Source organism: Aspergillus ambiguus (genome assembly GCF_047715705.1).
Source record: "Aspergillus ambiguus strain CBS 117.58 unplaced genomic scaffold BDV59scaffold_40, whole genome shotgun sequence".
NCBI classification, from domain to species: Eukaryota; Fungi; Ascomycota; class Eurotiomycetes; order Eurotiales; family Aspergillaceae; genus Aspergillus; species Aspergillus ambiguus.
The window spans coordinates 171,540-188,782 of NW_027395553.1; the positions used below are offsets into that span (position 1 = coordinate 171,540).

The 17,243-nt window shown below is 54.8% G+C and overlaps 9 protein-coding genes across 9 annotated transcripts; 4 read left to right on the forward strand and 5 right to left on the reverse strand.

Annotated features, from left to right (window-relative positions):
* The first annotated feature begins 99 nt into the window (after positions 1–99).
* On the forward strand, positions 100–3,927 carry BDV59DRAFT_116041 (GTPase RIA1). The gene is made up of 6 exons (XM_073686694.1): positions 100–358; positions 442–462; positions 527–1,461; positions 1,516–3,045; positions 3,114–3,436; positions 3,500–3,927. Exons 1-6 carry the CDS (start codon positions 296–298, stop codon positions 3,877–3,879), a joined length of 3,252 nt encoding a protein of 1,083 aa, XP_073544390.1. The 5' UTR covers positions 100–295; the 3' UTR covers positions 3,880–3,927.
* BDV59DRAFT_116042 (uncharacterized protein) lies at positions 3,928–4,405 on the reverse strand. The gene has a single exon (XM_073686695.1). The coding sequence runs from the start codon at positions 4,234–4,236 to the stop codon at positions 3,976–3,978; it is 261 nt and encodes an 86-aa protein (XP_073544391.1). The 5' UTR covers positions 4,237–4,405; the 3' UTR covers positions 3,928–3,975.
* On the reverse strand, positions 3,936–5,391 carry BDV59DRAFT_186224 (exosome non-catalytic core subunit CSL4). Its single transcript, XM_073690992.1, has one exon. The coding sequence runs from the start codon at positions 5,318–5,320 to the stop codon at positions 4,574–4,576; it is 747 nt and encodes a 248-aa protein (XP_073544392.1). The 5' UTR covers positions 5,321–5,391; the 3' UTR covers positions 3,936–4,573.
* A 133-nt stretch (positions 5,392–5,524) lies between these two features.
* vac8 (protein anchor VAC8) lies at positions 5,525–7,922 on the reverse strand. The gene is made up of 5 exons (XM_073686697.1): positions 7,632–7,922; positions 7,417–7,537; positions 7,252–7,365; positions 6,206–7,201; positions 5,525–6,146 (listed from the first exon to the last, which is right to left on the reverse strand). The coding sequence occupies exons 1-5, from the start codon at positions 7,803–7,805 to the stop codon at positions 5,815–5,817; spliced, it is 1,737 nt and encodes a 578-aa protein (XP_073544393.1). The 5' UTR covers positions 7,806–7,922; the 3' UTR covers positions 5,525–5,814.
* A 483-nt stretch (positions 7,923–8,405) lies between these two features.
* On the reverse strand, positions 8,406–9,260 carry BDV59DRAFT_116129 (uncharacterized protein). Its single transcript, XM_073686696.1, has 4 exons — positions 8,939–9,260; positions 8,855–8,886; positions 8,674–8,785; positions 8,406–8,606 (listed from the first exon to the last, which is right to left on the reverse strand). Exons 1-4 carry the CDS (start codon positions 9,148–9,150, stop codon positions 8,501–8,503), a joined length of 462 nt encoding a protein of 153 aa, XP_073544394.1. The 5' UTR covers positions 9,151–9,260; the 3' UTR covers positions 8,406–8,500.
* Positions 9,261–9,913: 653 nt separating this feature from the next.
* On the forward strand, positions 9,914–12,996 carry BDV59DRAFT_186261 (FHA domain protein). The gene is made up of 3 exons (XM_073690993.1): positions 9,914–11,715; positions 11,774–11,870; positions 11,928–12,996. The coding sequence occupies exons 1-3, from the start codon at positions 10,538–10,540 to the stop codon at positions 12,555–12,557; spliced, it is 1,905 nt and encodes a 634-aa protein (XP_073544395.1). The 5' UTR covers positions 9,914–10,537; the 3' UTR covers positions 12,558–12,996.
* A 210-nt stretch (positions 12,997–13,206) lies between these two features.
* Positions 13,207–14,936, forward strand: BDV59DRAFT_116280 (bestrophin family protein). The gene is made up of 4 exons (XM_073686698.1): positions 13,207–13,468; positions 13,520–13,661; positions 13,733–14,274; positions 14,357–14,936. Exons 1-4 carry the CDS (start codon positions 13,341–13,343, stop codon positions 14,712–14,714), a joined length of 1,170 nt encoding a protein of 389 aa, XP_073544396.1. The 5' UTR covers positions 13,207–13,340; the 3' UTR covers positions 14,715–14,936.
* A 266-nt stretch (positions 14,937–15,202) lies between these two features.
* Positions 15,203–15,820, forward strand: BDV59DRAFT_205144 (uncharacterized protein; the record flags this gene model as incomplete). The annotated part of the gene is made up of 1 exon (XM_073694589.1): positions 15,203–15,820. One exon carries the CDS (start codon positions 15,203–15,205, stop codon positions 15,818–15,820), a length of 618 nt encoding a protein of 205 aa, XP_073544397.1.
* Positions 15,821–15,880: 60 nt separating this feature from the next.
* BDV59DRAFT_116291 (uncharacterized protein) lies at positions 15,881–17,197 on the reverse strand. The gene is made up of 6 exons (XM_073686699.1): positions 17,035–17,197; positions 16,781–16,972; positions 16,611–16,733; positions 16,406–16,564; positions 16,205–16,359; positions 15,881–16,158 (listed from the first exon to the last, which is right to left on the reverse strand). Exons 1-6 carry the CDS (start codon positions 17,179–17,181, stop codon positions 15,942–15,944), a joined length of 993 nt encoding a protein of 330 aa, XP_073544398.1. The 5' UTR covers positions 17,182–17,197; the 3' UTR covers positions 15,881–15,941.
* Between the last annotated feature and the right edge of the window lie 46 nt (positions 17,198–17,243).

A 17,243-nucleotide genomic window follows, 5' to 3' on the forward strand; every position in this document is an offset into this window, starting at 1 on the left:
AACCCAACCGCAGTTATAACATCATCACCGTCGCATTAATAATCAAGTCAATAACCCGGAGCATGCCTCGCCCTAAAATTCTACACGATTAAATCCATCCAGGCTGTATCAGTGGGAGTTACCCTCCGCCTCTTGTTCCGCAGGGACGCGAATTTCGTCCTGCTGCATTTGCCGACTCCATATAAAATTTTCCCCTCGTCATCCATCCCGAACACGAAACATTCCAACTCGTCACTCCTCCACGGGGCCTCTTCCTTGGGACTTTTTCTAGCCGAAAGAGCTTACCACTCCCAAGATGCCCGTGGTCAATGTCGAAGACCTCGTCCGTCTTCAGCGGAAACCCGAGGACATACGGAACGTAAGGCTGCCCCTCCATCCCACCTTTGATGTCACCGGCAGATCGGACCGTAACCCAAACGCTCAACGCTAACTGTCAGGCAGATCTGTATCCTTGCACACGTTGTAAGTTCCCGGCATGATGATCATCTCCTGGGATGTAACTCGAACGATGAGCTGACCGTCCTAGGATCATGGCAAAACGTCCTTAACGGATAGCCTGATCGCCACTAATGGCATCATCTCCCCGAAGCTGGCGGGTAAAATCCGCTATCTGGACTCCCGCCCCGATGAGCAGCTCCGAGGCATCACCATGGAGTCGTCGGCCATCTCGCTTTTCTTCTCCATGATGCGTCGTCCTGCCCCGGACGCCGCCCCCGTGCAGAAGGAGTACCTGATCAACCTGATCGACTCCCCGGGCCACATCGATTTCAGCAGCGAGGTGTCGACCGCGTCGCGACTCTGCGATGGTGCCGTGGTGCTCGTCGATGCCGTCGAAGGCGTGTGCAGTCAGACCGTCACCGTACTCCGTCAGACATGGGTCGAGCAGTTGAAACCCATCCTGGTGATCAACAAGCTCGACCGGTTGGTCTCGGAGCTGAAAATGAGCCCGAGTGAGGCTTACTCTCACCTCAGTAGACTACTTGAACAGGTCAACGCTGTTATTGGAAGTTTCTACCAGGGTGAGCGCATGGAGGAGGACCTCCAGTGGCGAGAACGCATGGAAGAGCGCGCCAATGCCGCCGCTGCCCAAAAGGACCGCTCCAAGAAGCAGGCGCAGGACGATGATTCTGTGCCGGGGAGCGCGGCTGAGTATGAAGAGCGAGACGATGAGGACCTCTACTTCGCCCCAGAGAAGAACAACGTGATCTTCTGCAGCGCCGTTGATGGCTGGGCCTTTACTGTTCGTCAGTTCGCGGCCATCTACGAACGGAAACTCGGCATCAAACGGTCGGTTCTCGAGAAAGTCCTCTGGGGAGATTACTATTTGGATCCCAAGACGAAGCGCGTTCTAGGTCAAAAGCACCTCAAAGGGCGGGCGTTGAAGCCCATGTTTGTCCAGCTAGTCTTGGATAGCGTCTGGGCTGCTTATGAAGCTACTACTGGCGGAGGTAAAGGCAAAGGGTATGAGGAGCATTCGATTCGATAGACTTCCACTGTTCCGCTAATCAGTCGCAGAGACCCTGTTTTGTTGGAAAAAATTACCAAGTCCCTGAATCTCACCATCCCGCCATACATTTTACGCTCCCGTGATCCCAGAAATATCATGACGACGCTCTTCTCAATGTGGCTGCCTCTATCGACTGCATTGTTAGTATCGGTCATTGAATATCTCCCCAGTCCGCCGGCCGCGCAGGAGTTACGCTTGCCAGAAATGATCGAAGAGTCCCCTGGAGCAGCTTTCGTGGACGATAATGTCAAGGACGCAATGGTTAAGTTCAAGACAGGCCCATCCGAGCCTGTAGTCGCCTATGTTAGTAAAATGGCGGCCATTCCCGAGAGCGAGCTATCCTCAAGCCAAAAACGATCCGGTGGGACCATGTCGGCCGATGAAGCCAGAGAGATTGCTCGCAGAAAGCGAGAGGAGATCGCGAAGATGCAAGCAGAAGCCAACGGTGGCGGCCAGACAGGCGACGATTACACACGCATCACGTCGGCTTTCGAAAGGACAACCCTGGAAGATGGCGACGAAGCCGAACCGGAGAAAGAAGACCCCGAACATCTTGTTGGGTTTGCTCGTCTCTACTCCGGGACTCTCTCCGTCGGAGACTCGATTTACGTCCTTCCCCCCAAGTTCTCGCCCGAGAACCCGCGCGCCAGCCCCGAACCGAGGAAGGTGACCGTCACCGACTTGTATCTCCTCATGGGTCGAAGCTTGGAACCCCTCAAGTCCGTGCCCGCCGGTGTGGTCTTCGGCATTGGTGGGCTCGCAGGTCACGTTCTCAAGACGGGAACACTCTGTTCCCAGCTCGAGGGAGGTATCAACTTGGCCGGTGTGTCTCTACACACGCCGCCCATTGTGCGGGTTGCGCTGGAACCCGCTAATCCGGCCGATCTGGGTAAGATGGTCACCGGTCTGCGTCTTCTGGAGCAAAGCGATCCCTGTGCGCAGTACGAAGTCCTCCCCAACGGCGAACATGTCATTCTAACGGCGGGTGAACTGCATCTTGAGCGCTGTCTGAAGGACCTTCGGGAGCGCTTCGCCCGCTGCGACATCCAGACAGGTGAGACGATAGTACCGTACCGCGAAACTATCGTCAGCGTCCCAGATATGGCCGCGCCGAAGAACCCAGACCTCGGCCGGGGCGGCGTCCAAACAGTCTCGTCCTCGAAGCATCTCACGATGCGCTTGCGCGTCGTCCCGTTGCCGTCGGCAGTGACCGAATTTCTGACCAAGCAGGTGGGCACGATTAAACGGCTACAGTCTCAAAAGAGAACCGCCCTGGAGACCAAGGCCGAAGGCGCAAACGGCACGACGGACACCACCCAGCAGGTGGAAACCAGTGACGCGACGGACGAGGCCCTAGAAGGAAGCATCCTGTCCCTCCAAGACTTCAAGAGGGATCTTAACAAGATCTTTGACGAGGAAGTCAAGGACGACAGGGACCTGTGGAAGAACGTCGTCGATAGGATCACGGCGTTCGGTCCCCGACGCATCGGCCCCAACATCCTTATTGATGCAACCGAGGTGAACACCTGCGAGAAATTGTAACCCGCCCTCTACCCACCCTGTGTTCTCGGCTATCAAACAACCTACTCACTAACACTTCTCACAGCCTAGTGGAAGATCCTAAGCAACAACCCACGATCAACCCCGAAACCAGCAGCCGAGCAGCATTGGTCGTGCGCGACTTCTGCGACAAGATTGCCTACGCATTCCAGCTCGCCACGGGCCAGGGCCCTCTCTGTCAAGAGCCTATCCAAGGCATTGCTGTCTTCCTGGAGGAACTGGCCGTCAATGCCAGCGAGGAGGAGCTCGACCTGGGCCGACTAACCGGGGAGGCGATCCGACTCGTCCGCGAAGGCATATCGCAGGGATTCCTCGACTGGAGTCCGCGCATCATGTTGGCGATGTATAGCTGTGAGATCCAAGCATCTAGTGAGTTTTCCAGCCACCGATATACACTCGTCACGGGCGAAACAGGTTCTAACAATGGCACAGCCGAGGTCCTGGGCCGAGTATATGGCGTCATCACGCGTCGTCGCGGCCGCATCCTCTCCGAGTCCATGAAAGAGGGGACTCCGTTCTTTACGATCTTAGCGCTCCTCCCCGTGGCTGAATCGTTCGGGTTTGCGGAGGAGATCCGCAAGCGCACGTCGGGAGCGGCGCAGCCTCAGCTGATTTTCGCCGGGTTCAGCGCCCTCGACGAGGACCCCTTCTGGGTGCCTGCGACGGAAGAGGAGCTCGAGGATCTGGGTGAGCTGGCCGACCGCGAGAACGTGGCGAAGAGGTACATGGATGCGGTTCGCAGCCGGAAGGGATTGGTGGTCCAGGGACGGAAGTTGATTGATGCGGAGAAGCAGAAGACGTTGAAGAAGTAGGGTTGGAGGTTTATGTATTCGGCACATAATAGCAAGCTATGTATAGAGCAAAATAGGTTTTGAGTTTTCCATTAGAAACAAAAGTAATATACCTGCTTAAACGAACCTACGGGGTGTAAGTAACACGTATTGTACCTTCGTCAAATGACTTTCCAATCCATAATTAGAACCAGAAAGGTACCGACAATGGCCGCGGAGATGAGTATTGTTCTCCACGTGTGAATAACCGTTGATCTTCCTCCGGTGACAAACACAGTTCAGCATCGAGAAGGCCAGAACCATGGATACTAAGGAGGGGGAGACTATATAGAAGGGTTGACGTTGGGAAGTATGGAAGAACCTCGTTGAGGATATCATTCACGTCTCATTATAATCGTTATGAGTTCTTGGTCCATCAATCCTAGCTGATGGGATGGGATGACTCCCGTTGCGGGATGTATGTACAAGGGTGCTAAGATATAGCAATTTGATGACGCCTCTGCGTATCCGCTAGGCGGCGCGACGGCGGAGGATAGGTCCTACGCGTGCAAATGCAGCCGCGGGGACGCTGCGTGAAAGGCCACGAAGCCAATATCGCATGGTCCAGTCATCCAAACTGGGGAAAGAAACTGACGGGAGCAGAGTACGGGGCCGATTCCACTCATCGAGTGGGCTGACGATGCATCGAATCAGCCGAACTCAATACGCAGTGCAATCAAAATGGTCGGGCCACTTTCCTCAGTTCCGCCAGTCCGGTGACAGGGTCTCTCATTTCCTTCCAGCTCACAGGGAACATCATATTACCGGCCTCGCTGCGCGCCATAACGACGCCGAGGTCGTTCCGCGCGGTGGTCAAGTAATAAAAGCTCTGGTCGCCGAGGGAGATGACGGTCCCACGGACGATATCACCCACACGGAACATCTCATCCATGACGACACGGTCCTTCTCCACAGCACGCACGTCTTCCTTACGGATCAGCGCCTGGAACCGAAGCTCGTCGGAGCTGCTGTGGTTCTCAGGGTTCGCGGCCGAGGAAAGGATGGCGGCGACGTCGTCGTTATCCGACGCGGTCTGGGACGGGTTGAGGGGCTGCGTGCTCGCCGACTCATCCAGAACAACGAGTATAGAGACAGTGACCTGGCGTTTCTGCACCCGAGTCACCCGCGCCAGGACGACCGAGTCCACTGCCGGGAGTGTGTTGTATTTCGTTTTCGGCTTCGCAGAAGCTGGTCCGTTGACTGGCTTCGTTGTCGTGGAGCCTGCTCGCTGGGCAAAAGACCGTGTCACGCTCACAGTGGACTTCCCCTTCGTGTTGGACTGAGCTGAATCAATGACAACTGGCCCAGCAATTGAAGCGTAGATATTGGCATTCTGCACATGCGTTCCCGGTCCGGCCGAGTACGAGGCGATGGAGCCCAGTCGCTGGCCTGGAATGGCCAGTGTGGGCATAGAGCCGACCATCTTGCACGAAGGCTTCGGGTAGGGGAGAGCGAGGAGACAAGACGAGGAGATGGTCAGTCGATACAGTGGTGGTGTTGGGGGAGACGATCAAGCGAAAAGAAAAAAGACCGGAACTTCATTTTTCCAGCTCAAGTGGGGCCGGAAGGAAAGTTACTCCGTCTGTTGCCTGATCTTTCAGGCTGAAAGCTGGATACCATCATACTACCTAGGTACTCCTTCAATTCTTCATTTCTGCGCAGCTACATACAGCTAGACTAATCATCACAGCCCCGGAGACTATAGAAAACAAACAACCGACGAGAATGAGAATCCCTATCACACCGAATGCTAATAAAGAAGGGAAAACACCGAGGGAAATGCCCGCTCAACACCGGTAGAAGTGAAGATCAATGTATCATACCACAGTAGCAAAGAAGAATTGATTATAAACGGGGGAACTGGTCGACATATAATAGCGATAATGCATCAAAGGAGATTGAGGGACTATAGCCGCATTAGCCTTCCACGAGTGTCGCTCGAGGACCAGACCCGAGGAATTCGAGGCATCGCCGCGCCAGCGCAATAACCTCACCCTCGCCGTCCTCGGCTTCCTCCTCATCTGATTCAATGTTCTTGTCAGAAATGGTCTTCACCATCTGGACAACGTCGTCCGACTTCGCGATATAGCCGATCAACGTCTGGTCCTCGGACTCTAGCAGTTGGAGAAGAGTCCAGATGGCAATGTGTTGGAAGGTTGGGTCACCACTGGCGAGGAAGCGGCTGAGGTAACCGTGGATACCTCCGTTAGGGTCGGCCCAGTCGCGGACAAAAATAGAATAATCGCCAACTTGCGTCTGTTAGTTCTTGCTGACATCTCCTAATCAACCCTTCAGGGTAAAGACATACCTTTCGAGGAGAGGTTGCCCAGGGCCGCCGCACTGTTCCCTTGGACTTCAATGCTCTCCGACTGCGTCAGGGGGATTAACACATCGAAGACGCCCAGGTTCAGAAGATGGGGCTTCAGCTCATCGCTGAGAGCCAGCACAGCGATTGCAGCCGTCATCTCGGATTGAACGCTAAGCGGCACCTGCAGGACGAGATCCTTGCATTTCTGGACCGCGCCCGCTTGGAGGACGAGCTCCTTGTTGCGGTCCGAGCTGGCTGCAAGATTCCGGAGGGTCGAGATGGCATGGCATTGGATTTCTTCGTTATCAGTCGAGCCGAGAAGATCCACCAGAGGCTTGAGGAAACCCGCATCAATAATTGGGGATTCGTTGAGAGGGTGAATGGAAATGTTCCGAATGCAAGCGACAGCGGAGAGGATAAGGGGAAGATATGAAGATTGCAAGAGTCGCAGAAGTGGTGGAAGTCCTTTCGCTCGCACGATCTCGAGCTGGTACTTCTCATCCGAGGCAAGGTTACGGAGAGCCAAAGCAGCCTGGCACTGCACCTTGGGAGTCGATGAATCCATGAGATGGACGAGCGACTGGACCAATCGAGACTCGGTCTGGGCTAATCTCTTGCGGTTCGAGGAATCTACAGCGATGTTACTGAGCGCAGTTGTGCAGTAGTACTGGACGTCGACATCGGAGGAGGAAAGGAGTTGAACCAACACGGGGATTGCCCCAGCGTTGACAAGTTGTTGTCGGTTGTCGTCTGAATGGGTCATGTTGAGCAAGGCGCCGGTTGCGTTACGCTGAACGCGCATGTCCCTAGATTTCGCCAGGCGAATAAGAGGACCCAGGGCCCCCGAGCGAGCAATCTTGGCCTTGTTTTCCTCGTGGGTAGCTAGATTGGTGATACAGCCGACGGCGTTGCACTGGACCTCGACGTTGGGCGACATCATCTGCCGTATTAGAGGGGCCAGCCCCCCTAAACTGACGATCAAGACCTTGTTATCCGCTAGGTGATGTCAGAGGCGACCGTCTCGACTTAGGGTGGGGAAGACGAACCATTCACCGCAAGGTTTCCCAAGGCAGCACTCGCCGCACGCTGGACTTCGATGTCGGAGCTCTGGAGCAAGAATAGAATCGGTTCCAAGGTATCGCGATCGACTTCGCGAACATCTGACCGCTGAGGTTAGAGAGCAGGAACCACCATCGTGCGACACCACATACCTCTCTCAGTGATCTCTGCGAATGTCAAGCTGGCGCTTCGTTGCAGGTCGACATTGTCAGAATATACCAGGGTACTCAACGCTCGGAGAGGCTCGCCGGCGAAGAAGTCAGTTTCAGCTCGCTGCGGGAGGGCGAGGTTAGTCTCGTCCGCCACAACAAGCATTGGCTAGTCATAGTCGAAGCCAAGGATTCCAAAACAGCTGGGGAGGACGTACGTTTTCCAGATAACCCAGCAGATCGGACACCGCTTCCCGTTCATTGTCGGCCAATGTCGTTTCATAGATCCTGTCTCTCGCGCGACCACCGATGGGGCCGAGACACGCGGTGATATGACACCAACGGTCGACGGTGGAGAGGCAGGACAGGCATGCGTTGGTGATTCCACTCATACCTTCACAAACAACGGCCCACAGGACCAGAGAGTGGTCCCGCCAGGGTGGAATTCAGGGACGGAAGAGGACAATGACGACGTCAAACACCGACGACGGGTGAGAACGGGGCGGCGGACGATACGGGCGCGGAGGCGGGTTGTGCGTAATGACGGGGCGATCGAAAGGAGGTAGCTAAGAATGAGGAGGATTATCGAGGAGGAGAACGAGTCAGGTGACAGTAGACGGGTGGAAGATGTGGGAAAACACGGCCGATGCTGGGAAGCGATTCTGTATCAAATGTGTGTCAGTCAGAGTTGGAGATGTCGGGGGAGAAGACAAGAACGTCGCGTGATAGGTGGAGAAGAAAGGCGGGGGAAGATGTCCATGTACCGGGTCAGAAGAAACTGGGGAATCTGCTATTGTTTGGACGGTCCCCTGGAGAGATGAAGCATTGATGGAGGGGAATGGGGGGGAGGTGGAAGAGGAGATGAGATGGAGAGAGAGAGAAGAGGAGGTGAGTTGAGGTGTGAGGCAGAGCGGCCGGATGGTTGGCTGGGCGGCTGATAAGGTACGGAGCTACCCTCGGGCGGGTTTAGTGCGGGTTGACAGCTTCATCATTCGTGACGTAGAAACTGGTGGTATGAAACTATCGCACCATTATTCGAGGCTTTCATTCTCGGAGGTTATTTAATGCATTTATCTGGGAATGAATCTTATGGATATTCTAGGGTCATGGCAGGAAATGAAAGTATAGGCCCTCCGTGGGTGTAGCATACCTCCCCAGAAAATATATCTCGGATCCTCCCTAGGTACGGGGCACTGATAGACGATTAGAAATCCTCTACTCCTCGGAGCTCCATCCTTGCGATAACTCGATCAAACATACACCCAACGCCTCCATAAGAACTCACTCGGGGCTGATTGCATTTCCCCCAAGCGACAAGCAGGCACCGTGCATGACCCGTCCGTGGTGGCGGATGACTCGCAGGTCGATTGGTCTGAGTGTCTGTCATCTTAGAAGGCCATCCATCCATCATCGTCATGAGTCAAGATCTCCGGGCACCGACCATGTTGCTGATCATCCACCAATTGCTGTCGGCTGATCACCCTGCGTCAGCTGTCAACCGTCATCATCTAGCGGTACGGAGTACCTCAAATAAGGTCCGGACCATTCTTGACCACACTGAATAGGAGAAGACTCGGGACTGTCGGTGAGAATGAAGGTGGTACGGGGGGATAACAGACCCACTGATGGCGATAGTTCCTGGGAGAACCCTGTCATCCATGGATGAAGATGGGGAGGACGAGGAGATTGCCACCACCACCACCTTCTCCACGTGAAAGGGCAGGGTGGCGCATCCATCACATGAGGCAACTGGATGGGTTGAGACGCAATCCCTTTATTCCCCGCAAGCGAATGGAGGGAGACCAATGCATATTGGCGCAGGAGGTTACGATAGAGTTCATCATATACGACGGTTTGGTGATTAGAGGTTATGGTATGTGCTAGTTTTGTATAGTTCAGGATATGATGTTCTACAGGCTGGAGGGTTTTCGATGGGATAAAATGTGTACGCCGTAGAATGCTCAGTTGCAGTCGTCGAATAGGGCTGAACAGGATGAGCTGCCATAAGCCCAACGAGGCAAATGAGATCCGATTGGGGATCTTACTAAGACCCTCCCAACAAGTGGTTCCTCTCCTGCAAACCCGTGGATGGGAATGGATGGGAGTCCAGGAGTCCGTCCAGGGGTATCTTCAACGCGTCCGACTGCAAGGTAGGAGGGAAGTTGGAATGCTCCCCAGTGACAAATCCTCCCCCCCTCTCGAGATCGTCGGTGAGCGGGAGGGTAGTGTCGTCTATGCCTTACTTCGCCCGACGAGATCACATCCACTCGACAACTTGCCGACTGCCAAATCCCGCTTCCGATCCATCCAGCGCGACGGGACTAGGGATCAATCGAGTCTAGTGACTCCGATATCATCTTCCCACTCGACGACACTAACCTCGAACCAGTCCATTGCTCGTCGCCCCACTGCACCGATCTGCCCATCTGACTCGCAGCACTCTCGGGCCTTGGGGAGGACGCAGTACGCAGGCGAATGATTCTAGGGAGAAGTTCAGATCCCTAGAGGAACGATACTTTACCCTACTCTTGGCTTCCCTCCTGATTTCTCCCTCCCCAAGGAAGGGAAGGGCAAAACACTACGACGACCCGGGTCGAAGCCAATTGTTCCCTCATCAGACCCAGTTTTTAAGGATCAAACCATCTCTTGCCAGAGTCCTGCATCATTCCATCGGAAGAGTAATCCACTTGGGGACCGATCTGGGTTAAGCCAGAAGATCCCAATTTAAGGCTATTGTGCGCCGATCCATCGCACGAGAGTACGAAATACTTCTTCTCCGGGAGTTCTCGATCATATTTGCTTTTCTGCTTCTTCTTTTTCTTCTTCTTCTTCTTCTTCCTCTTCCTTTCCGTCTGGTTTGCCGCGTTGTTTGGACCCCTGTCCAAGCTTCAATATTACCGCTGATTATTGACGGTGGATGAGAGACATCCAGTCCAGTCTCTATCTCGGGTAAAGAAAGAAGCTGAAAGACAGGAAGACACCACAACTGATCAAGACTGGAATTTTGCAAAGCTCTCATTATCCTACCATCCTCCTATTCTATTCTCCTTTTTTATTTCTTATTTTTATTTTTAATTTTTTAATTTTTTTTTTGAGAAGAAAAAGAAAAAGACCCATCGGACCCATGGCTGCATCCGTTTCCGCCTCCGCCTCCAACCACCTCTCGTCCGATCAGCCTCGCGCGCCTTCCTCAGTCGGGCCCCTCAGGCGACTCACCCAACTGCGCGCTTATACACAACACCATCTTCTCCCTTCTTCTTCTTCCTCCTCCTCTTCCTCTTCCTCTTCATCCACCCCTTCCAACTCCCAGCGTCTCTCTCGTCGACATACCCTCAGTAATCGGGTCCCTTGGCTTCCCTCCACTACCTCCACTACGATCCGTCCTTCTACTACTACTGGGTCCGAACCTTCTTCGCATCCATCCTCGGCGACGGTGGAGACTACTTTGACCACCACCACAACCACCACCACTACCACGGCGACTACCACCACCACCGCAAGTAGTACTACGTCCGACCTGGCCCCATGTCCTGAATCCGAACAAACTTCCCTCGTTTGCGATACTTCCCTCCCTTTACCTGACTTTCGCGGTCTCGATATAGACCTGGGTTTCCACGACGATCCCCGCCCCTCCGCTTCAGCCACTCCCTTGGTCACCGACCCGGACGCTCGTCCCGCAATGCAAGGCAGTGCCATGGCCCGACCGAGAGGTACATCTCAGCCGCCAGAGACCATACTTGAAGGCACCACTCCCTCTGCACCGTCCGCCGTCCAGCCGGATCTCCTCGACTCCGCCGATCCAGTCATGACGGAAAATTCTTCCGCACACCCCAAGCCTCCCAAGCAGAAGGCCACCATTCGCTTCTTCCCCCATCAGGACTCCCAGCAGAACTCGCGACCTTCCCTTCCCTTTATCCCCATCTCGCGAACCATCCCCTCCGAAAGCTGCGTCATCCGTGTCGGTCGATACTCTGAACGGGATGGTCTCCCCGCCGCCAACCCCTCCGAGCCGTCAGATGCCCCCGTCGGGTTCAAGTCGAAGGTCGTGAGTCGGAAACACTGTGAGTTCCTGTACATGAATGGTCAGTGGCATGTCAAGGATGTCGGCAGTTCGTCCGGCACCTTTCTCAACCACATGCGCCTGAGTCAAGCGAATACGGCGTCGAGGCTATACACCGTCAAGGATGGCGATATCGTGCAGCTGGGGATTGACTTTCGCGGCGGGGAGGAGATGATCTTCCGATGCGTTCGCATTCGGATCGAATGCAATCGGTCTTGGCAGCAGCAGCCGAACGAGTTCAAGTATGCCCTGTAATCTGCATGCATGCATGCGTACAAGCGATGCTAACCCGCCGTGCAGCAAAAATACCGAAAGTCTGATCCGAAACCTGGGTAAGGGTGACACGGCCGATTATTCGGGGTGCCGCGAATGCTCCATCTGCCTCGGCTCGGTGCTGGTTCGTTGCCCCCTCAACGCGCGCTTCCGCTTGATTTACAGCTAACCTGCATCCCAGAGACCCTACCAGTGCCTGTTCATGGCCGCGTGCGCCCACGTGTGGCACTACAAATGTGTCAGCCGCCTCATCCATACTCCGGATTACCCCATGTTTCAGTGTCCCAACTGCCGTGCTTATACGGATCTCAGCGCTGAGGTCGACGACTCCAATGATTTCGAGGAGCTGGAACAGAAGCCGACCACAGATACAGCGGAGGAGAAAGACTCGGAGGAAGCGAGAACGGAACAAACGCAGCCTGGGACAAGCTCATCTTCGTCCGGGAGCAATCGGAACTCGAATGCTCGTCCAGACCCGGAGCATTTTTCGAGCAGCTTGCCTATGGAAGCTGGCCTGGCTGCCAACATCGAAAATATGCGCTTAGACGTCCACGATGAGCCGACGGAAGCGGCCGAGGAGTCGCCTCGTTCAACCGACCAGTCTCTCACAACATCCAACAGCGATGGCAGCACGAACCTGGACATCCCTGGTTGGCAGACCGTCGCGCGATCACCAAGTGCAGTGCATTGCCGACGAGCGCATCTGCGCTCCGACACGCCGGTCCGGTCTGATTCGTCCGACGAGAACCCTTTGACGCCGATGAATGATTCGGGTCCGTTGGCATTTGATGGCCGAGCTAGTATGTCATGACGCGACGCCCGTCCGTCCTTCAGTTGATCAATCTTTTTTTTTTTTGGGAAGTTAATGTGCAACTCATTTGCATATTCTGCGTAGGCTTACTGAAGCCTGTGAAATTATCTTCATCTCATTTCATTATCTTTTGTGTCGTGTCTAGTCTGCATTGCGTTGCTCCTGCTTGTTAAGAGCATTACCGTGTCGATCTTCCACCTCATCCTGAATTATACCCCCTTTTGCGACACTGAAATTCCCCGGTTTCCATTGACCCACTCGATATGGGCGGACATGCCAAACTTGCACGCATCGACTGTCTCCGTCCTTACTGAGCTGGGAGTGGCCTTGTGTTGATACATGCATAGCACTGCGTTTCGGATCTGGTGTGGCGTCCCTCGTTTTGACATGTATTTACGGCTGGATCGAGATATGGTTATCAGATGTTTTTATTTATTTATTTTTTTTTTTGTAGCATTCATCCTGCTTTGCACATACGAAGTTAGGTGCCCCCTACCTACGTACCTACACCTCCAGTAATTTTCGCAGTACAGTATTTTCCTGCCGTCGACGTCATATCCAGGTGATCTGCGGAGGAGCGCATATCGCACGCCCTTCCCCCGCTTCGATGCAACTGGGATGAGGCCGATGATTTGCCGCTGATTTTAGGATGGTGTGTTGGATGATCCAAGAAAAGCGACGTTATTCTATCTACGCGGCCGGCGGTGGCCAGGGCTGAACTAGTGGCCTGACCGCTTCTCTTCGCATCCCCCCGAGTCACCAACCTCACCACCCACGCCCGGGATGCGCCTGAATTTTAGTGAACCGCCGACCCCGGCTCTGAGTCGCCAGAGTACGGCTCTCTTAAACGGATATCATTATCGCCGGGGCACATATCCCCACCAACTGTCGGCACGGAGGAAGCCTCGAAGGTAGGGAGCCAGGCCCCTTAAGCGACACGCGTTGACCGAGTCTCGTCACAGATGGCCCTTGGTCTTTCGATTCGTCAAGGGCGCTGTCCACGGCCAGATCCTGTTGTCGGTTGTCCTGCACGCCATGTTTACGGCCTTCGTGGTCTGTCTGGACAGATATGTCTTTGACACCGTTGGCCTACCGAATAGTATCGTACGTGACAGGCAGATTACCGCGCCGAGACCCAACACCTACCTAACGATTGCCATGAGCTCACCCTATAGATCCCGTCCCTCTCCATTGTCGTTGGTCTCATGCTCGTCTTCCGCAACCAGACCTCCTACAACCGGTTCTGGGACGGTCGAAACGGCATGAATACCCTCAACACCTGCATTCGAAACCTGGTCCGGACCATCGTCACCAACGGCTACAGTACCAAGGGTCCCATATCCCCCGCAGAAAGAGAGGATATCGAACGGACGATCCGCATCCTCATGGCGATCCCTTTCGCGGTGAAGAACCACCTCCGGGCGGAATGGGGCGCCGCCTGGGCCTTCGGCAACGATGTGGGCGAGGACGGCATCGCAGCCTACAACCCTCACTACGCGAGTCTCCTACCCGTTGGACTTGAAGGACACGAGGACGAGGGGTTGGGACTGCCGTTTCAATTGACCTTTTTCGTGGATGGGTTCATCAAACGAGGGGAGCAACGCGGGTGGTTCAACGCCCCCGGCGCGAGTCAAATGCAGGCGCAGTTAAATGCGTTGATGGACGCGTATGGAAAGATGGAGACCATCCGGTTGACTCCAATCCCTGTTGCGCATCTGTGAGTGACCTCCCTGATTGACGGGGGCTGTGATCTATCCACCCTCCCCCCTGCAACATCCGGAGAGCTTACCCGGTTACAGTATCCACCAAAAACAAGTCCTTGCGTTGTACGGGTGTGTCTTGCCCTTCGGCATGGTCGACGACATGGGCTGGTGGACCGTCCCCATTGTCAGTCTGGTGATTTTTACGCTGTACGGCATCGAGGGCATCGGGTCGCAGTTGGAGGACCCTTTCGGTTACGACCGCAACGATATCAAGATGGACGCCATCGTCGGCGACGCTAAAACGGAGATCGGCGTCGTTCTGTCGGAATGGCGGAAAACGATGGCTTCAGTGGACCACTTCGTTCCGCCGCCGACGGACCCTCCGACAGCACAGGAGGATCTGTATACGCCGCCGGAGATGTTTCTCAAGGTTCGACCGCGGACTGCGCGGTAGAGCGGTTAGCTCTGGGAATGCATTTGTATGAGGGTTCGCGTCTTGTATATATCGCTTGTCGCTTGTGCAATGATAAAATATGGGGATGGTGGAGCAGCTGCTAACCGACATTGCTAATCCGTCCCCATGGATAAGCCCAACGCCTCGCTTAACGTATCACGACTCCAGTGAGGGCCTATATTTGTACCGATCGGAACTTTCCAGTGCGATGATCGTCAGGAGAGTCCCCGAAGCGGTAAGGATGCCCAGCCCCGACGTCGATAGCGTCAACTCCGCGATAAGAACTGCCTACCATAAGCTCCTTCACTGTGGGCTGCATGTGCATCGTTACTTGTTCCTGCTGTAGTTTGGTCTCTGCCTGCAATGGAGAGATTCGTCGGGGAACCTATATAATCACACCCACGTACCGGGTCGGAGCATTCTCTGCTGCCTCGCTCCCCGCGTCATATACCCTTAATTTTTAATCCCACCGGATCCGAACAGTCAAGATGCAGTTCTCCTTCGTCTTCCTCCTCGTCGCCTCCTTCCTCCTGCTCCCCTTCATCAGCGCCCACTCGCTGGTGCCCAAGTCGACCTTGAACAGCTGCCAGCACCTGGACCGGCTCAACAACACCGTCAACCGCGTGTCGCCGCTCCTCGAGAAGCTCCTCCACGACCATGACCAGCGCACCAAGCACACCCACACGCACGGGAACTCCACCGGCGCGGTGGGCCAAAAGCGCGACGCCGGCGACCTGATCTCGAAGATCCAGGCTTTCCAGGGTCTGCTGGGCCAGTCGCAGGAGAAGATCTTGTCGAAGATGCTGAGCTGCCAGGAGCCAGCGGTGAGCGCGCGCGGTCTGCAGGCGCACGTGGCGATCAACAAGACCGCTGTGAAGAATGTCGAGAATGAAGCCGAGGCCGAGGTCGACTCCGACTCCGACTCGGATTCCGACGACGAAGACGATGGCATGTGCTCGCTCGAGGACGTCCTCGAGAGCCTGGTCGATACCCTGGAGTGTCTCCTGTCGTTTACTTTCTCGCTTTTGGGCGGCGTGCTGGATATGGTGACCGATCTGCTGGGTGGGATTCTGCACCTGGTTGGCTCTTTGTTGGACCTGGAATGAGCGAATTGGCCCGTGTCGATTGATAGAATGGAGGCGTCTGGGTTGAATCATGTGTACGGAGTATGTTAGACGATAATCATAATGCTCATCGAGACCATTGGTGCCTGAGCGCAACGGAATGTTACACTGGCATCTCCAGTGTAAGCACACTGTCGAGGATCGTGTCAGGCGTAGCGTAGGACAGGGCCTTGGCCACCGCGGCGGGATCGCTGCCGTACTGAAGACTGCGGTCATCGTCTGGGGTGGCCACGACGATGCGGTGACGGAAGACCTTTTTTGCGGCCAACGCAACGATGGACGGGGTAAGGTAGTCGATCCCGTGTAATGCAGCGAGGAGTCTGGCCAGTTAGCTGTGTTTGGGGGTCCTTCCCGGGCGATGCTTACTTCGAGAGCTGTTTGAAGTGGACGTTGGACCGCGTGGTGATTCCCCCGGACACTGCGCGACTGAGTCGGAGAAAGACCACGATATCCTGCTGGTATCGGAGGAGCTCTGCGCCGGCGGTGACGGATTCGCTGGCCTGACGCAGTTCGTCCAGGAGCTGCGCACGGTTAGTCGTCATTGGATAGAGCAGGGGTGCGACCTACAGTACGATCGATAAAGGGGTGGCCCTTCTTCAACGACATGTCTGACTTACGGACGACAGATGATACGGAGGCTTGGTCCGAGAGCCAGTCGTTGCTGTCTTCGAGGTACACATAGTCGTCATGGGTGTCGTGAAAGTGGGAGATGAGGAGGTGGTCATTCTTGAAGGGTTAGGCGTTTGATATCCCAATTGATAGAGGTACATACCAAGTGCGGGTTTAGTTTTGGACTGTCATCTCCCGCGCTGCGCACGGTCAGAGGCAGAAAGATGAAGTTTTCTGGCGCTTGGAGGGTTGTTTCTTGTGTCGACAGCTTCTTTGTGCGCATTAACTGGAGGAGATTAACACGGTGCATTCAATAAACAGCGACATGCTCACCTCCAGCATATGGAGCTGTAAATTTTCATCGGCATGGCTAAAGTTCTTCGCGATCACCACGTTCACAATCTGTTCGCTGGTCTGCAGCCTGCGCGCATCCGAAGGGATGATCCCACGCCAGAAATGGTCAAAAGAGGTGGCCGTTGAGAAATCTAGTATGGAATTGGAGAGCCCAAATGTACTAGAGCTGATCTAATCCGCAGCCATCGTTAGTTCCACCGACACGAGGGAATCTCAAGTCAGTTGTGATTTACCAAAGCTAGTTCTTTAGCAACGTCATGGATGTTCTCGTTGGTGACATCGATCCGACAGTGCTCGCCTACCGACAGGCAGAGAAATAGAGCTACTTCCAGGTCGGACAGATTCACGGCCAAGCCGTTGAGATCCGTCGGATTCTCCATGACTGACGTGAAGTTGTACTTGAAGGCGAAGAGACGTGACATGTACGGTGCGTATCCGCTTA

What these genes read in the sequence shown, in the direction of transcription:
- BDV59DRAFT_186224 (XM_073690992.1), bottom strand. Translation starts at nt 5,320, where the DNA reads ATGGTCGGCTCTATGCCCACACTGGCCATTCCAGGCCAGCGACTGGGC.
- BDV59DRAFT_116129 (XM_073686696.1), bottom strand. Translation starts at nt 9,150, where the DNA reads ATGGATGCGCCACCCTGCCCTTTCACGTGGAGAAGGTGGTGGTGGTGG. An exon ending in GGTGGATGATCAGCAACATG is followed by an intron (nt 8,786 to 8,854) that starts GTCGGTGCCCGG and finishes ACAGACACTCAG; the next exon opens with ACCAATCGACCTGCGAGTCA. An exon ending in TTCTTATGGAGGCGTTGGGT is followed by an intron (nt 8,607 to 8,673) that starts GTATGTTTGATC and finishes ATCGTCTATCAG; the next exon opens with TGCCCCGTACCTAGGGAGGA.
- vac8 (XM_073686697.1), bottom strand. Translation starts at nt 7,805, where the DNA reads ATGAGTGGAATCACCAACGCATGCCTGTCCTGCCTCTCCACCGTCGAC. An exon ending in TGCTGGGTTATCTGGAAAAC is followed by an intron (nt 7,538 to 7,631) that starts GTACGTCCTCCC and finishes GCCCTCCCGCAG; the next exon opens with CGAGCTGAAACTGACTTCTT. An exon ending in GGGAAACCTTGCGGTGAATG is followed by an intron (nt 7,202 to 7,251) that starts GTTCGTCTTCCC and finishes GACATCACCTAG; the next exon opens with CGGATAACAAGGTCTTGATC.
- BDV59DRAFT_116291 (XM_073686699.1), bottom strand. Translation starts at nt 17,181, where the DNA reads ATGGAGAATCCGACGGATCTCAACGGCTTGGCCGTGAATCTGTCCGAC. An exon ending in CAAAACTAAACCCGCACTTG is followed by an intron (nt 16,565 to 16,610) that starts GTATGTACCTCT and finishes TAACCCTTCAAG; the next exon opens with AATGACCACCTCCTCATCTC. An exon ending in CACTTCAAACAGCTCTCGAA is followed by an intron (nt 16,159 to 16,204) that starts GTAAGCATCGCC and finishes CTAACTGGCCAG; the next exon opens with ACTCCTCGCTGCATTACACG.
- BDV59DRAFT_186261 (XM_073690993.1), top strand. Translation starts at nt 10,538, where the DNA reads ATGGCTGCATCCGTTTCCGCCTCCGCCTCCAACCACCTCTCGTCCGAT. An exon ending in CAGCAGCCGAACGAGTTCAA is followed by an intron (nt 11,716 to 11,773) that starts GTATGCCCTGTA and finishes CCCGCCGTGCAG; the next exon opens with CAAAAATACCGAAAGTCTGA. An exon ending in TCTGCCTCGGCTCGGTGCTG is followed by an intron (nt 11,871 to 11,927) that starts GTTCGTTGCCCC and finishes CCTGCATCCCAG; the next exon opens with AGACCCTACCAGTGCCTGTT.
- BDV59DRAFT_116041 (XM_073686694.1), top strand. Translation starts at nt 296, where the DNA reads ATGCCCGTGGTCAATGTCGAAGACCTCGTCCGTCTTCAGCGGAAACCC. An exon ending in GGCGGAGGTAAAGGCAAAGG is followed by an intron (nt 1,462 to 1,515) that starts GTATGAGGAGCA and finishes AATCAGTCGCAG; the next exon opens with AGACCCTGTTTTGTTGGAAA. An exon ending in CTGTGAGATCCAAGCATCTA is followed by an intron (nt 3,437 to 3,499) that starts GTGAGTTTTCCA and finishes ACAATGGCACAG; the next exon opens with CCGAGGTCCTGGGCCGAGTA.
- BDV59DRAFT_116042 (XM_073686695.1), bottom strand. Translation starts at nt 4,236, where the DNA reads ATGATATCCTCAACGAGGTTCTTCCATACTTCCCAACGTCAACCCTTC.
- BDV59DRAFT_116280 (XM_073686698.1), top strand. Translation starts at nt 13,341, where the DNA reads ATGCGCCTGAATTTTAGTGAACCGCCGACCCCGGCTCTGAGTCGCCAG. An exon ending in GCACGGAGGAAGCCTCGAAG is followed by an intron (nt 13,469 to 13,519) that starts GTAGGGAGCCAG and finishes GTCTCGTCACAG; the next exon opens with ATGGCCCTTGGTCTTTCGAT. An exon ending in CCAATCCCTGTTGCGCATCT is followed by an intron (nt 14,275 to 14,356) that starts GTGAGTGACCTC and finishes ACCCGGTTACAG; the next exon opens with TATCCACCAAAAACAAGTCC.